The sequence below is a fragment of the Leishmania major genome, chromosome 5 (genome assembly GCF_000002725.2).
Source record: "Leishmania major strain Friedlin complete genome, chromosome 5".
In the NCBI taxonomy this organism is placed as follows: Eukaryota; Euglenozoa; class Kinetoplastea; order Trypanosomatida; family Trypanosomatidae; genus Leishmania; species Leishmania major.
In genome coordinates this window covers 110334-127284 of record NC_007246.2, presented here as the reverse complement: position 1 = coordinate 127284, position 16951 = coordinate 110334, and the positions used below count along the sequence as shown (strand labels likewise).

Here is a 16951-nt window from a genome sequence, read left to right as displayed (position 1 = left end):
CGGCTACGCGACTCCCTCGGTTACCTTGGCCAAGAACGGGTGGCTCAGCATGCCTGCGGCGGTCGGGCGCAGCTTCGGATCGCGCTCAAAGCACTTCTGCAGCAGGTCCATCAGCTTCGGGTCGATGTCGGCCGGTATCTCCGTCGGCAATCCGGTAGAGTTTGCGATCTTGTACACGGCGGCCCACATCGAGTTGCACTCCGGCCACGGCGGCTTGCCCGTCAGCATCTCCACAATCGTGCAGCCAATGGACCAGATGTCACTCTTGACACCGTACCCGCCAGCCTCGCACTTGATCACCTCCGGGGCCATCCAGTACGGCGTGCCGACCATCGTCGAGCAACCATGTGTGGCGCTGCAGACATCGTCGATCGCCTTGCTGCAGCCGAAGTCCGCCAGCTTCACGATGCCGTCGACGGAGACGAGCACGTTGTCGCCCTTGATGTCGCGGTGCACGATGCCGCACTCATGCAGGTATTTCACGCCGCACACCATCTGGTATACCCACTGCCGCAGCGTCTCCAGCGGAATGCTCTTGAACTTGGTCACGAAGCTCGTGAGTGTGCCCCCGCTGACGTACTCCATGAATATGTTCAGCGTGTTCTTCACCTTGTCCTCGAGACTACCGTAGTACTGGACGCAGTTCGGGTGCCGCAGCCGCCTCATCAGCGCAATCTCGTTGCGTAACTTATCCATCTCCTCCTCGCTCTCCACAGTGCCAAGCTCGATCACCTTGCAGCACACCGTTCGGCCGTTGCGCAGGAGGGCCGTGTACACGGCACCGAAGCTACCCTTGCCGATCGTCTTGAGCGGCGTCCAGCCTTCGAGGTCGCTGTCGTCCAGCAGCATCTGCGGAGCCGCCAGAGAGCGCAAGAATGACGACGATGCCTCCTCGATAGTTACACCGCCTAAGCCGCTGAAGTCTTGGTAGTTCGAGGAGCTGTTCTTGCGCAACGAGCTCCTGAGGCTCCTCATGGCTGTTGCCGACCCGTTTATCGAGAAGGACGGGGCGTGCACTTGATCAGCAATGCGGCGCAGCTTCGCAGCGTCGAGAGGGGCGAGTACGGCGGCCGCCGTCGATTCGGAGAGACCGATGCTTCCCCGACTGCCGCCACCGCCGCCGTCACCCGCACCGTCCTCGCTTCCGCCATCGGCGTCGCTGCTGTCAGGTGTGAGGACGGTTGCCTTGTGGAGCGTCGATTGGCTGTCCACGTGCTCGCCGTCAACAAAGAGCCCTGCCACCCAGTCGCCGTTGGCGAGCCACTCACACCCATCGCCGTGCTTGACGCCGTCCTTAAACATGCCGATGTAGCGTGCACCGTCGGCCCAGAGATAGGTGCCGCGGCCGTTGGGTTTGCCGCGGGCGAACTCGCCCTCGTAGACGTCGCCGTCAGAGTTCGTCTGCACGCCACGGCCCTCTTTTTCGTTCCGGTTGAACTCGCCCTCGTACATGACGTGCGCGGCGGGCTCGACAAGCTTGCCAGAGCCGTGACGCATGCCTGCCAGCCACTCACCCTCGTACACGTTGCCGCCGGCGTACAGCATGCGCCCATAGCCTTGCCGCATGTCGTCTGCCCACTCACCCGTGTACAGCCCCGTGGCGTCCTTCATCTCGCCACGACCCTCCATGCGACCTCTCACGTAGTCGCCCTGGTAGTAGTCGCCGTCCGCCCACGTGTAGGTGCCCTTACCATGCATCATACCGTTCAGCCACTCGCCTTCGTACGTGTCGCCGCTGTGCCACGTCGCCTTGCCGTAGCCGGCCATCTCGCCGTTCTCGTCGATCGTGCCGACGTAATAGCCCTCATCAAAGTCGATCTGCTCCACTCCGGGCAGGAGACGCACACCACAGTACTCGAGCGGCTCGTTGACCGCCGCGTGCTGCGCGCCGTTGCCGGCATCGTCCACGTCTGTGCTGTGCGACAGCAGCAAGGGATGCGATGGCTGTTGATGGTCCTGCGCTGGAGGGTAGCCGTCGACATTGATTGTCCCGCTGCTGTTGCGCGGCGCTGCCACGAATGAGGGGTTATTCCAGTTCGCGCGCTCACTGCCACCAGCTGTCGCTGCTGCTCCCATGCGGTGACTGTCACCGCCGTGTAATGGCACCGCCGCCGTAGCAGCAGCGGCCGCAGAGGCACCCTTGCTATTTATAGTGCTGTTCATGGACAACGAGGCCGTCGCTTGGTGCAAGCTCGACTCGTGCTGCTGGCCACTCGACGGCTGCTCCGTGTACGACGACGGCGCTTGCGACGGTGTGGTTTCAGCGGTAGAGATGCTGATGCTATGCGGCACCACCGCCGTCGTCCCGCTACCGCTGTAGTAAGAGCGAGAAGACATTGGGAGTCTCTTGGCGGCTGCGGGTGCGTGGTGCTCGCTGTACAACGGTGACGTCTTCTTGCGTCAGCCACAAAGACGGTTGACTGGATGGGGTGGGGTTCGAGTAAGAGTGAAGCGGACCGTCGCAGTCTTGTTTCGCACAACCGCCGCACGGGCGCACGACGCGGCGCAGAGCTGAGGAGGAGGGGTGGGGGTGGGGGAAGGACAAGCCAAGACAATACTGTGTGACTTGATACACCGACTGGCAGAGGGCCAATGATGTGTCTGTGTCTGTGTCTGTGTCTGTGTGTGTGTGTGTGTGTGTGTGTGTGTGTGTGTGTTGTTCAAGGGGGGGGGAGGCGGTGAAGCACTGACGGACACGCACACGGCAGCGAAAATAAGAGAGAAGAAAGGAAAGGACGTCCACGGTAACGAAGGAGAGGCGGAGGGGGTGACGGGACGACGCGGATGCAGTGAACGGTACCGTAAAAAGAGAGCACGGGGGCACACTGATAATAACACGAGCGACAACAAAATCGTGTTGTTGTTGTTGCTGCTGCTGCTGCTGCTGCTGCTTGGAAGAAGAAGAAACGCGCGCACACAGACGTGACTGTGTGTTGCCGCAGAGCAAAAGGAGTGAGAACACTCCCGAAGGACGAGGAGGAGGAGGAGGAGGGAGAGCCGACGCACACACGCACAGGCACACACGCACGGCGAGAGAGACAGGTAGACAGAGACAGAGAAAAGGCGAGGGAAGAGGGGAAAGCACCGCTGTGGGGTTTTGTAGGCAGCAGACGGGTGTCGGCGTGTGATGCGGAGGAAGAGGAGGAGGAGGAGGAAGAGGAAGAAGAGGAAGAAGAGGAGGAGGAGGACGCACGTCTGTGTGCCTGTGTGTGTGTGTGTGTGTGTGTGCCTGTGGTTTGCTTGTTTGCCAGCTGGCGAAGAAAACAACCCTCACTTCCCCACAACGAAAACAAAATTGGAGGCGGTGCCGGCGGCGGCGGTGTGTTCAGACGAAGACGGGGAGATACGGGCACAGCAACTATATGTGAGAATGGCTATAATAGTAGTGAAGGTAGGTAGAGGCGATGGGCTCAAGGACGCCCGTGATGACGAGGCAAGGGCAGCAGTCGCAGCAGCGGCAGCAGAGCTGTCTAGCAACAGCCAGGAAGTCTAGGTATAAGGGCGGCTCTGGGGCACGCTATGTTGCTTCTGGGTCGATGTGCGTCTCCCCGCCCCGCCCCGCCCTCCCGCTAGCCTCTCTTTTTCCTGTCTTCAAGGGCGAAACTATCTGCTTCTCTCTCCTGCGAGAGAGAGCCGCCTAAAAGCATAGGCGGAGGAGGAGGAGGAGGGGGGGGCACCGACGCACACACACACACACACACACACGCACACGCACACGCACACACACCTAGCGCACGGTGGACAGAGGAGAGCCAGAAACAAACACAGAAAAGGAAGTATAGAAGGTGTGTGTGTGTGTGTGTGTGTGTAACTGCTCGTGGACAGTGTGCAGGAAGCGAGAGGGAGGGTGAAAGAGACAGGTTATATATATATATATATGTCTAGGTATAGCGGTAGTGATGATAACGGGGACGGTGGACGGCGGTACTGATGGACCCCTTCTTCCTTTCCTTTATATGTAGTGCTTTCCGTGTGGGTATGTGCGTGCTGAGGAAGAGAGGGGGGGGGGAGTGGGCCGGAAGGGACGAGAAGATGCTAAACGTGGATGACCGGCGCATGTGCACACATGCAGAGAGCGAGAGGGAGGGAGGGAGGGAGGGAGGGGCAGAGTTTGGAAAAGGAGCCGACGATGGCGTGTACAGGGTGCTACACAAGCGCGCACACACACGCACACACACACACACACTTATATGTATATACGTGTGACAACGGTGCTCTCTCTCTCTTTCTCTTGCTCTCACTCAGGACTGCGAAGACTAGAGAGGAGGGTGGGGGTGAGGGTGGGGGTGGGGGTGGCGAGAAAGGTCGAAGGACGGACTATGCATGGTGAAGAGTCACTTTCTCACCCCTACCCTCGCCCCTTCTCTTTCCTCCACACCACGACAGGCGGCGCCCACCTGTTCGCCACGCCACGCCTGGCGTGTCACTTTCATGGCGCATCGCTCGCCCCTCGTATTTGCGCTCATTCAGATTTCCGCTGATGTTAATATTCCAAATCGCTCTTGGCGGATGAGGCGGCTTTGTGTGCGTGTGTGTGTGTGGGGGGGGGAGGAGGAGGTATGTGCACAGACGATGAGGTGATACACAACCAACAACAACAACGAGGGAGCGACAGGAGGAGGAGGGCGGGGGAAAGAGGGGCGAAAAGAGCTCGTGCAGGTCAGAGTGGCATCTGCTTGCCCTTTGTTTTCGTGTGCGCGCGCACGTGGATGGGCTGCCGGAGACGCCCGAGTAGAATGAGACGACACGATACAGCGACAGCGAAAGCAAACAAGGCGAGAGGAAAAAGCAACGCCGTCGATGAGGAGGACGATGACGACGGCATCGAGGTGTTGGGAGGAAGAGGAGGAGGAGGGGGGGGGAGAGAGGCGGAAGTGCGCCCTCCCTCGTCGACATGATTCGGGAATCGGGCCAGCGGGCGGAGCGACATCGATACAGAGCGCCTGGGAGGACGGGAGAAGAAGGAGCGACGGCAAGTGTGCGCGTTAACGTCGCGTCAGCGAATCACTCCATCTACGTTCCGCGCGCTTGTGCATGCTGGGCACGGCTCTCTTATCCTCTCTCACCCCCGTGATGGGCGCCCTGCTGTCATCGCTATCTCTCGCGCATCCACCCCTTCGCATGGCTGATGTTGTCCTTCTCCTCTTCCCCTTTTACATTGCGGGTACAAAAACCGAAGAGAACATCACCCGCACAGGCTGATACAGGGGAGAAAATATCGAGAATATCGACAAGATAACGTAGGGAGGGAGGGAGGGAGGGAGGGAGGGAGGGAGAGAGGAGTGAGGGCGAAGAGGGGTTGGCCGTACATGGCGAGACGCCGAAGGGAGCCAACATGAAACACAGAAAGAGAAAACAACAACAAAAGCAAACGACTGCAAAGGAGAGGAAGTGAGCTGACGGCGGAAGATAACGAGACACAGAAGGGCGGGGCGGGGTGGGGCCTATCTTTGAGAAAGAGAAAGAGAGAGAGAGACACCATGAGGGCCCGGTGCCTCCTCTGCTTGTGCTCCACACAAGTTCTTAGAAAACACAAACGAGCAAGCAGCGACAGCAAAAACCAGCAATACAGAACACACACACAAACAAACAAACACACGTAGTAGTCGTCGTAGTCGTCATTAAAAGTTGTAGTCGTAGTATATATATATCTATATATATATATATATATATGCGTATATGTATAGAGAATGATTGAGAGATACCACTTCACCTCTTCTCCATCGCGAAAACAACCTCCAAAACGTACAATACTGTTTCGGCTATTCTCTGGGCCTCATTTTGTTCGGAAGCCCTGATGGACGCGGGAGGGGGCGGGGCGAGGGACACAAACACACACCTTAGTGCGTGGCATCACAGGATCCGAGTGTCCCCCTACCCCCAACACACGGACACACACACACGCACGCAAGCATGGTAAACTAGTGAAGACATAAAGGAAATACAATACAGAAGAGAAAGAGGGGGAGGGGAAGGTGGCCCAGATGAAGGAAAAGGGCGTGCATGTGCATGCGCAGGTTGGGAGTCGGATGGGGAGGGGGGGGGAGTTGGTTTGGGTTGGGTGAGGCGGGGAGAAAGAGCGAAAGAGAGAATTGCCGCAAGGGGTGCCGTGCTGTACGACTAGCGCTGCTGTTCATCTGGTGATGGATGGAACGCGTAAACACGTGGAGGAGACCGACACTCCCATCGATTCCGCCGTATCCGTCGCAGCAGCAGCACACGCACACGCCCTTCTTCTCGTGGTCCATATGTGTGTGCGTGTGCGTGCACTTTCCGTCTCGTCTCCTCTTTCTCTCTGTGCCCAGCGCCCTCGGTTTACACCCGTTCCTTCTCTCCACCTCTCCCTTCCTTTCGTTTTGCTGCTGTTGTTTTGCACCCGCCGCTCTGTCGTCGATACAGGAAGGTGAAGAAGACACAAACACACAAACATACGTATATACAGCTATATATATATATATATATATACAATATACAGAAAGGCAAAACAGCCAACGAAGGCGTGCAAGACTGCCCGTCCGTGACCACGGCAGACGACACACGCACGATGGCAAACGAACGGGCACACCGACGCATACACCGACCGACCCAATCGACGGAAGCATGCCAGATCTTCTTCGTGCACCGACACGCAAGGAAACGCAGCGAGATAGATAGAGAGAGAGAGAGAGAGACGTCCCACGCGTGCGTCCGCGCGCGGACATTACACGTCCTGCTCGATTTTTTGGGAATGCCCCTCCCTCATGGCAAGACGGCTGTGCCGGCAGGCGCACGCGTTCAACAGTGTAGGCATACATGCATGTACCCACCCGTGTAGCGAGAATCATGCTCACAGGGGAGGCTGAGCGAGCTGGTCCCGTCGTATTCGGTGCGTGTGCGCGCAACTCGCGCTTGATCCGTCACAGTGAAGACGTCGCAGAGGCGTACAAAGCACCCGAAAAGAGAGAAAGAGAGAGATAGAGATAGTTAGTTAGAGGAGCACCACGGCTGGGAGGGGGGCACAGGGCGGTGTCCGCTCGACCGAGGACACACAGACAGCGTAAAAGAAAAAGAGAGGGGGAGGGGGTGGGGTACAAACCGCTCGTGCACCCCGCAAGGGCGGCCATGCATGATCTCCCATCTACAGTATCCAGCACCAAACAAGAACACACACAACAAAAAGAGTCACGAGGCAGTCACAGACGCGCTAGATTTGAAGCACACCAGGCATACATCGAACAAACTCGCAAGCGAAACAGAACCAGAGAAAAAGGGTGAGGTGGGCAAAAATACGGTACAGGAAAGGGAAGACAAGGGAGTCGGTGGCTGTGGTGGTGGTGGGGGGGGGAGGGGCGGAGAGGCACATCCGCACACACACCCACGCTCGCGTACAGAGAGAAAAAAGAGAGAAGGAAGAGACGATGACGGCAGCGATGATGATGCAAGCGTGCCTGCCACTGTGTTCTGTTCGTCTCGTCTTCTGCACTCGGCAGGGCCGAGGAGAGAGAGTCAGTGAGTGAGTGGGTGGGTGGGGGATGGGCTGAGGGAGGAAGGGGGTATAAGGGCGATGGTGTGCGAGGACAAGACACGTGCTGATAGGAAAGGGGAGGGTGTCCTCTTGATGTGGCGCTTGCAAACATGAACGCATTGTGTTCGCACAATCGTGTGTGTGTGTGTGTGCGTGGAACTAACAAGATGGTGATGTATAGAGAGGAGAAAGGCAACGGGTGGTGGTGGTGGTGGTGGTGGGGGGTCACCTGTCACGGTGAAGCGGCACACGAACGGGGAGGGAGTTGAGCGTCTGTGTGCCTGTCTGCCGGTGGGTGGCACTGACTGACTGACTGCCAAAGAGACATAAGAGAAAAGCAACAAAGAAAAAGGCGGCGGCACATAACACGAGCGTGAAGAAACACACACACACACACACACAGACAGACATGTCTCTGACCCCCTCATCCCATCGGTGTGTCAGAGGAAGGGAGGAGAGGAGAGGGGAGGGGGAGGGGTCTTCCTGATGAACAACAGCGAGAACGAACCATGAGCGAAGAGAAGGCGTACAGCACAGCGCTCCTGCCGCGACAGGAAAGCAACGCAAGGAGACACGCATCAGCGAGAGCGAGGTGAAGTGGGAGGAGGACAGCCGCCGTCATGTACTCTGCACCCTCCGCCTCTCCTTCGCTCTTTGTCGCGCTGCGATTCACTGCGAGCCCCCCGACCTGACCTGACCCACACCGTTCCTCGAAAAACGCGAAGCAACCACACGCAGAGACACGCCGAGATCCAACAGACACAGCCCCGCACCGCATGACTGGTGCCGGTTACGCGTAAGCGGCACGGCTTGTGCTGACGTACATGCTAGGGTCCACGTGACGCACCGATACCGTCGGGCGTGTAAAGGCCGAACGCGCTGGTGCCGCGGCCGGTGCCACGTAGGCAGCGCTGCAGGTGGTCGTGTAGAAAGCCGGGTCCACGTGATGGACGCAAGCCTGCGTGCGACGCGGGGTCTCGACCGGTGTGTGTTTGTTGCTGTAGGCACGGTAGTTCTTTCTGTATTCCGTCTCGTACGATCCCTTTGGACGCGGCCGCGGCTCGGCTGGCTCACCCGTCTTCGCTGGAGCCACCGGCAGCGTCTTCTTGGTCGGCGCCTCCTCCGCTGAGGCCGGCGGGGAGACCGGTGCGTGCGCCTTAGCGGCAGGCACCGAGCTTCTCTCTTTCTGCCGGCCGGCGATGGGCGCGCGCACCGACGTACGTGCGGTTCCATTCTTCTTATTCGACTTCCCTTCACTAGGAATCCTCAACGGCGGCACAACCGGCTTTCCCACCACCGAAGCGGGCGCACCATCAGAGCAACCGTAGTCCTTCGCATACGTGCTTTGATAGCTGCTAAGGTCGGCTTGCGCGCGGCGCATGCGCGGGTCCGGCTTCTCCGCAGCAGGCTCCGACACATCAGCTGGAGCAGGCACTGCCTCCGCAGTCGGTACCGCGGGTTTGTAGTCCTTTGCATATATGCTCTCGTAAAATGCAGGGTCGGCTTGCGCGCGGCGCCTGCGCGGGTCCGGCTTCTCCGCAGCAGGCTCCGACACATCAGCTGGAGCAGGCACTGCCTCCGCAGTCGGTACCGCGGGTTTGTAGTCCTTTGCATATATGCTCTCGTAAAATGCAGGGTCGGCTTGCGCGCGGCGCATGCGCGGGTTCGGCTTCTGTTCAACGTCAACATGAGAAGGAGTAGCCTCAGCAGTGCCTTCAGCCAAACCACCCACATGAGTCTCCGCCGGCGTCGAAAACGCCCTGTCTGAGAGCGCTAGTACCGGTAGCTCAGAAGGTACCTCATCCACAACACGCCTGTACGCGTCGGGGTCGTACGGCTTGTAGGCGTCCTTGGTGGTCGTGTTGTACATGGCGGGGTCCACGGGCACCTTCTCGTAGCCCTCGCCGTCGTCCGTCGGCTGCTCGCGCCTGTACGCATCGGGGTCGTATGGCTTGTAGGCGTCCTTGGTGGTCGTGTTGTACATGGCGGGGTCCACGGGCACCTTCTCGTAGCCCTCGCCGTCGTCCGTCGGCTGCTCGCGCCTGTACGCATCGGGGTCGTATGGCTTGTAGGCGTCCTTGGTGGTCGTGTTGTACATGGCGGGGTCCACGGGCACCTTCTCGTAGCCCTCGCCGTCGTCCGTCGGCTGCTCGCGCCTGTACGCATCGGGGTCGTATGGCTTGTAGGCGTCCTTGGTGGTCGTGTTGTACATGGCGGGGTCCACGGGCACCCTCTCGTAGCCCTCGCCGTCGTCCGTCGGCTGCTCGCGCCTGTACGCATCGGGGTCGTATGGCTTGTAGGCGTCCTTGGTGGTCGTGTTGTACATGGCGGGGTCCACGGGCACCTTCTCGTAGCCCTCGCCGTCGTCCGTCGGCTGCTCGCGCCTGTACGCGTCGGGGTCGTACGGCTTGTAGGCGTCCTTGGTGGTCGTGTTGTACATGGCGGGGTCCACGGGCACCCTCTCGTAGCCCTCGCCGTCGTCCGTCGGCTGCTCGCGCCTGTACGCGTCGGGGTCGTACGGCTTGTAGGCGTCCTTGGTGGTCGTGTTGTACATGGCGGGGTCCACGGGCACCTTCTCGTAGCCCTCGCCGTCGTCCGTCGGCTGCTCGCGCCTGTACGCGTCGGGGTCGTATGGCTTGTAGGCGTCCTTGGTGGTCGTGTTGTACATGGCGGGGTCCACGGGCACCCTCTCGTAGCCCTCGCCGTCGTCCGTCGGCTGCTCGCGCCTGTACGCGTCGGGGTCGTACGGCTTGTAGGCGTCCTTGGTGGTCGTGTTGTACATGGCGGGGTCCACGGGCACCTTCTCGTAGCCCTCGCCGTCGTCCGTCGGCTGCTCGCGCCTGTACGCGTCGGGGTCGTACGGCTTGTAGGCGTCCTTGGTGGTCGTGTTGTACATGGCGGGGTCCACGGGCACCTTCTCGTAGCCGTTGCCGTCGTCCGTCGGCTGCTCGCGCCTGTACGCATCGGGGTCGTATGGCTTGTAGGCGTCCTTGGTGGTCGTGTTGTACATGGCGGGGTCCACGGGCACCTTCTCGTAGCCGTTGCCGTCGTCCGTCGGCTGCTCGCGCCTGTACGCGTCGGGGTCGTATGGCTTGTAGGCGTCCTTGGTGGTCGTGTTGTACATGGCGGGGTCCACGGGCACCCTCTCGTAGCCCTCGCCGTCGTCCGTCGGCTGCTCGCGCCTGTACGCGTCGGGGTCGTATGGCTTGTAGGCGTCCTTGGTGGTCGTGTTGTACATGGCGGGGTCCACGGGCACCCTCTCGTAGCCCTCGCCGTCGTCCGTCGGCTGCTCGCGCCTGTACGCGTCGGGGTCGTATGGCTTGTAGGCGTCCTTGGTGGTCGTGTTGTACATGGCGGGGTCCACGGGCACCCTCTCGTAGCCCTCGCCGTCGTCCGTCGGCTGCTCGCGCCTGTACGCGTCGGGGTCGTATGGCTTGTAGGCGTCCTTGGTGGTCGTGTTGTACATGGCGGGGTCCACGGGCACCCTCTCGTAGCCCTCGCCGTCGTCCGTCGGCTGCTCGCGCCTGTACGCGTCGGGGTCGTACGGCTTGTAGGCGTCCTTGGTGGTCGTGTTGTACATGGCGGGGTCCACGGGCACCTTCTCGTAGCCCTCGCCGTCGTCCGTCGGCTGCTCGCGCCTGTACGCGTCGGGGTCGTATGGCTTGTAGGCGTCCTTGGTGGTCGTGTTGTACATGGCGGGGTCCACGGGCACCCTCTCGTAGCCCTCGCCGTCGTCCGTCGGCTGCTCGCGCCTGTACGCGTCGGGGTCGTACGGCTTGTAGGCGTCCTTGGTGGTCGTGTTGTACATGGCGGGGTCCACGGGCACCTTCTCGTAGCCCTCGCCGTCGTCCGTCGGCTGCTCGCGCCTGTACGCGTCGGGGTCGTACGGCTTGTAGGCGTCCTTGGTGGTCGTGTTGTACATGGCGGGGTCCACGGGCACCTTCTCGTAGCCGTTGCCGTCGTCCGTCGGCTGCTCGCGCCTGTACGCGTCGGGGTCGTACGGCTTGTAGGCGTCCTTGGTGGTCGTGTTGTACATGGCGGGGTCCACGGGCACCTTCTCGTAGCCCTCGCCGTCGTCCGTCGGCTGCTCGCGCCTGTACGCGTCGGGGTCGTATGGCTTGTAGGCGTCCTTGGTGGTCGTGTTGTACATGGCGGGGTCCACGGGCACCTTCTCGTAGCCGTTGCCGTCGTCCGTCGGCTGCTCGCGCCTGTACGCATCGGGATCGTACGGCTTGTAGGCGTCCTTGGTGGTCGTGTTGTACATGGCGGGGTCCACGGGCACCTTCTCGTAGCCCTCGCCGTCGTCCGTCGGCTGCTCGCGCCTGTACGCATCGGGGTCGTACGGCTTGTAGGCGTCCTTGGTGGTCGTGTTGTACATGGCGGGGTCCACGGGCACCCTCTCGTAGCCCTCGCCGTCGTCCGTCGGCTGCTCGCGCCTGTACGCGTCGGGGTCGTACGGCTTGTAGGCGTCCTTGGTGGTCGTGTTGTACATGGCGGGGTCCACGGGCACCTTCTCGTAGCCGTTGCCGTCGTCCGTCGGCTGCTCGCGCCTGTACGCGTCGGGGTCGTACGGCTTGTAGGCGTCCTTGGTGGTCGTGTTGTACATGGCGGGGTCCACGGGCACCTTCTCGTAGCCGTTGCCGTCGTCCGTCGGCTGCTCGCGCCTGTACGCGTCGGGGTCGTACGGCTTGTAGGCGTCCTTGGTGGTCGTGTTGTACATGGCGGGGTCCACGGGCACCTTCTCGTAGCCCTCGCCGTCGTCCGTCGGCTGCTCGCGCCTGTACGCGTCGGGGTCGTACGGCTTGTAGGCGTCCTTGGTGGTCGTGTTGTACATGGCGGGGTCCACGGGCACCTTCTCGTAGCCGTTGCCGTCGTCCGTCGGCTGCTCGCGCCTGTACGCATCGGGGTCGTATGGCTTGTAGGCGTCCTTGGTGGTCGTGTTGTACATGGCGGGGTCCACGGGCACCTTCTCGTAGCCGTTGCCGTCGTCCGTCGGCTGCTCGCGCCTGTACGCGTCGGGGTCGTACGGCTTGTAGGCGTCCTTGGTGGTCGTGTTGTACATGGCGGGGTCCACGGGCACCTTCTCGTAGCCCTCGCCGTCGTCCGTCGGCTGCTCGCGCCTGTACGCGTCGGGGTCGTGCGGCTTGTAGGCGTCCTTGGTGGTCGTGTTGTACATGGCGGGGTCCACGGGCACCTTCTCGTAGCCCTCGCCGTCGTCCGTCGGCTGCTCGCGCCTGTACGCGTCGGGGTCGTGCGGCTTGTAGGCGTCCTTGGTGGTCGTGTTGTACATGGCGGGGTCCACGGGCACCTTCTCGTAGCCGTTGCCGTCGTCCGTCGGCTGCTCGCGCCTGTACGCGTCGGGGTCGTGCGGCTTGTAGGCGTCCTTGGTGGTCGTGTTGTACATGGCGGGGTCCACGGGCACCTTCTCGTAGCCGTTGCCGTCGTCCGTCGGCTGCTCGCGCCTGTACGCGTCGGGGTCGTACGGCTTGTAGGCGTCCTTGGTGGTCGTGTTGTACATGGCGGGGTCCACGGGCACCTTCTCGTAGCCGTTGCCGTCGTCCGTCGGCTGCTCGCGCCTGTACGCATCGGGGTCGTGCGGCTTGTAGGCGTCCTTGGTGGTCGTGTTGTACATGGCGGGGTCCACGGGCACCTTCTCGTAGCCGTTGCCGTCGTCCGTCGGCTGCTCGCGCCTGTACGCATCGGGGTCGTGCGGCTTGTAGGCGTCCTTGGTGGTCGTGTTGTACATGGCGGGGTCCACGGGCACCCTCTCGTAGCCCTCGCCGTCGTCCGTCGGCTGCTCGCGCCTGTACGCGTCGGGGTCGTGCGGCTTGTAGGCGTCCTTGGTGGTCGTGTTGTACATGGCGGGGTCCACGGGCACCTTCTCGTAGCCCTCGCCGTCGTCCGTCGGCTGCTCGCGCCTGTACGCGTCGGGGTCGTACGGCTTGTAGGCGTCCTTGGTGGTCGTGTTGTACATGGCGGGGTCCACGGGCACCTTCTCGTAGCCCTCGCCGTCGTCCGTCGGCTGCTCGCGCCTGTACGCGTCGGGGTCGTACGGCTTGTAGGCGTCCTTGGTGGTCGTGTTGTACATGGCGGGGTTTACCGAGGGGTGGATGTTGTCGATGTCTTCGTGTGTGTCTTGCGGCTTCTCTGGAAGCCCACGCCACTGGTAGGCGTCTTCATATTCGGTGCGCTCATTAGCAGGGCGCTCGAGCAGTCGCGGGTTCGTGAAGGTGGCGACGGCTCCTGACATGACGCAGGCGTCGGGCTGAAACGGCGCGTAAGAGGTGTCGGGTCTGTTGGGTGGGTGAATGGGGATGATGCTAGGGGTTGGTTTTGCGCGCAGGGACGGATCACGCAGCGCGTAAGGGGGCAGTGTGAGGGGCAGGTGGTGGTGGTGGTGGTGGTGGTGTGTGTGTGTGGGGGGGAGGGGTGGTGGATGTGTGCCGTTGAGGGATTCAATACGTGGCGGAAAGGCGAAGAGAGCGGAGGGACGGAGCAGCGTGTTGTGGATGAGGATGCGTCGGCCGATTCTGTTGTGGCGTACCCTGTCTCGTTGTTTGTGTATGTGTGTGTGTGTGTGTGTGTGTACGTGTGTGCGGCAGAGTGAGGAGAGAAGAGGGAGGCGGGCGAGTCAGCTGCAGTGTGGCGTGTGGGTGGAGAAGTTATATAGAAGGGGGGGGGTGAGGGTGATGCGCGGGCCAACTGGCGCGAAGAGGGGACAGGGCCGGAGGTGTGGCGGAGCGGATGAGGAGAAAGGAGATGGAGATGAGGCACGTAGCTTGACACGACTTGTAAAACTGAAGCTGCGTCACGAGGATAACACGAGCCTTCCCCCGCTCGCCTCCTTTCTTCCGCCGTCTACGCTCGGAAAGAAGCGTGAGTCGGCATTGGTGTGCGACACTGACTTCCACGCGAGCACGAGTGGCAGTGAAAGTGGGGTGGTGGTGGGGATGCGTGGCGGTTGTAGCGTGAACAACGCAACCTTGGACACTGTGCAGAGGCTTTCATGGTGCTGTATGTCTGGTGCGGTGGGTATGCACTCGGCCTGTGCACTGGTAGACTGTACATGGTGTATACGTATATATGTGTCCCTCTGACTGCACCCCACCCCCCTCCCTGCCCTGCACTTGGCACGCCCCACGGACACGCGTCGAAACTCGACGGCCCACATCCTCGTAGCACCACTTTTCGCTGACAACGACTCTTGCGCGTCGTGTCACCGTCCTCTCCTGAGTCCCTTCCGCCTGCGGTAACCCATGCGCGCACCGGCAGAAACGCGCAGGGGGGCAGACTTGACACGGAGACGTCGGGTGGCGGGGCAGTGTGTGGGGCGGGGGAAAACGAATGGCAGACGGAGGCGCGTCGGTGAGCACTTCTCTCCATCATGGGGAGCAAGCAGACCAAGTGGGGGAAACAAAGGCAGACGACCTGCCCAACCCACGCCTAAAGTGGTAGGCGAGAGGTGAGTGGGTGAGGGATGGCGAGGCGACTGCACGGGCAGGGAGACGCACAAGTCGAGAGCGAGTGAGAGAGTCGGGGGGGGGAGTGCGTGTGAGGGGTCACCACACGAGCGCAGGCGCGCCGACATGCTCACATGAGACACAGGGAGAGGAATGTGCGCTAGCAGCGTGCCTGCGGATCGCCATCGTGGTCTTTGATGGATGTGTGCGTCTCTCCGCCGTTGTCTGCCTATGTACATCACCGTTCCGAGGAAGAGGAGCGGTCCGCCGTTTTCATGCCCTGGAGAGCCGTCACTCGCCTTGACGACTTCGGGGTTGAAGAGGCGGGAGAGGCAACTCGCAGGGGCGGGGTGCGATCGGGGGCGCAGGGCGGGGCGGGGCAGGGGCGCCGTTTGGCCGAGCTGTGCGCTTCTTCTCAGCATTCATCCCTTGCTCGTTCCGGTCGGTGCCGCACTCCCTCCCCTTTCCCGCCCAACACTTTGGAGACGGCGCTCGCGCCTCACATGCGCACTGGCGGCAGGCGCTGCTGCAGTGTGAAGTGCTCTACCGGCGTGTCGGCGGCTTGCTTCGATGAGCACCAACGCTCGTCGTCCATGCTGTCCTTGTTCGGCAGCCGGTGTCGCTGGAGCGGTCGCCACGGGGCCGCGCCTACGTGATCAGCTGCTGAGGTAGCGGAGGAGGACGCGAGCGTCCATCCTGTGTGGCCAAACGTGCTTGTCGTCGCTACCCCGAGGCTGAGCATGTGGCGCCGCGGGACCGGCGACGACGAAAACGTGGCGTCGGCATTGGCACCCCGCTGCATCGGAGCCCTGGGCATACGAAAGCTGGAGGACGGTGCAGCGGCAGCGGCTACTGCGCGTGACACGCTGTCGTACAAGTTACGATCCGCGTCAGCGGGTGGCGCAGTGGCCCCGCCGTCCCCCTGGTCAGCCGGCGAGGACGTGGTGGCGCCCGTTGCCGAGCCCGCGTGCCGCGCCCCGTTGTTGTCGACCGAGCCGTTGTCGTTTCCGTAGTAGAAGGCGCCGTACGTGTCGGCGTTGGTGGAGAGCGGCAGCGGCGCTGCTGGGTCCGCGACGGGGTCGATGGAGAAGAGAAGCACCTTATCGATACCGCCCTTGGCCGTGGACGAAGCACTGCCAGGGCCCGCCGCGTTGGCGTTGTGCTTGCTACCGCGCATCAGGGTGGAGGCGGCAGCAGAGTTGTCCACGCCACCACTGGCGGTCCGCTGCGTCCTTCCCGGCCGATGTCCGTAGTCGACGTCGTAGGTGCTGTGCAAGAGGGCCGCCTGCGCCTCTGCCGGGTGCCGCGCCATCGTCACCGCCGGGTCCTCAAAGATGCCCTGTGCGCACCATGTCGCCGCCGCTCCGCCGCGGCGCTTGTGCACGATACGCTGCTGCAGGCGGTCCTCCAACCAGTTACCGACAAGGGTGGTATTCCCGTAGGGGTTGTTGAAGCCATCCCCGGAGGGGACGCGATCAGACGGCATCTGTGCGGTTACTTGATTGATGTGTGTGCGTGGAAGACTCCTCTCCTCTTCCCCAAGTATGCATCGGCGCAGAAAGTCGCGAAGCAGCGGTGGTCTCACGCAGGACGTGCACGCCTTGCGCGCAAGAAAACAAGGGGATGAGGGAAGGGAGGGAGGAGAAGATAATGCAGGGTGTATGTGTATGTGTGTGCGTGTGGCGGGCTGAGGTCGCAATGCAGGTGTGCATTGCAGACACACAGGGAGGGAGGGAGGTAGAGGGCGAGTGCAACGGGAGATCACAGCGGGTCGGAGCCTCTGTTGGCCGGCGGATGCAGGGCGACGTGTCGCCCGCACGAGGAAGGTGGGAGAGGAGGGAGGTGGTCGAGGATGGGGATGGGGCATGGCGATGTCTCACACCACCTTTCCCCTCTCCATCTTCACCGAGCACACGTCACAGCTTTCTATGTGTATCACCAGTGCACGGAAGGGGGAGGGAGCGGAGGTGTGTGTACATGTGCTCAT

General features: G+C 61.7%; 3 protein-coding genes across 3 annotated transcripts; all 3 read right to left on the bottom strand.

Annotated features, from left to right (window-relative positions):
- Window positions 1-3: 3 nt before the first annotated feature.
- On the bottom strand, window positions 4-2163 carry LMJF_05_0390 (putative protein kinase; the record flags this gene model as incomplete). Its single annotated transcript, XM_001687464.1, has 1 exon — window positions 4-2163. One exon carries the CDS (start codon window positions 2161-2163, stop codon window positions 4-6), a length of 2160 nt encoding a protein of 719 aa, XP_001687516.1.
- A 6131-nt stretch (window positions 2164-8294) lies between these two features.
- On the bottom strand, window positions 8295-13754 carry LMJF_05_0380 (putative microtubule-associated protein; the record flags this gene model as incomplete). Its single annotated transcript, XM_001687463.1, has 1 exon — window positions 8295-13754. One exon carries the CDS (start codon window positions 13752-13754, stop codon window positions 8295-8297), a length of 5460 nt encoding a protein of 1819 aa, XP_001687515.1.
- Window positions 13755-15463: 1709 nt separating this feature from the next.
- Window positions 15464-16450, bottom strand: LMJF_05_0370 (conserved hypothetical protein; the record flags this gene model as incomplete). Its single annotated transcript, XM_001687462.1, has 1 exon — window positions 15464-16450. The coding sequence occupies one exon, from the start codon at window positions 16448-16450 to the stop codon at window positions 15464-15466; it is 987 nt and encodes a 328-aa protein (XP_001687514.1).
- Window positions 16451-16951: the final 501 nt, after the last annotated feature.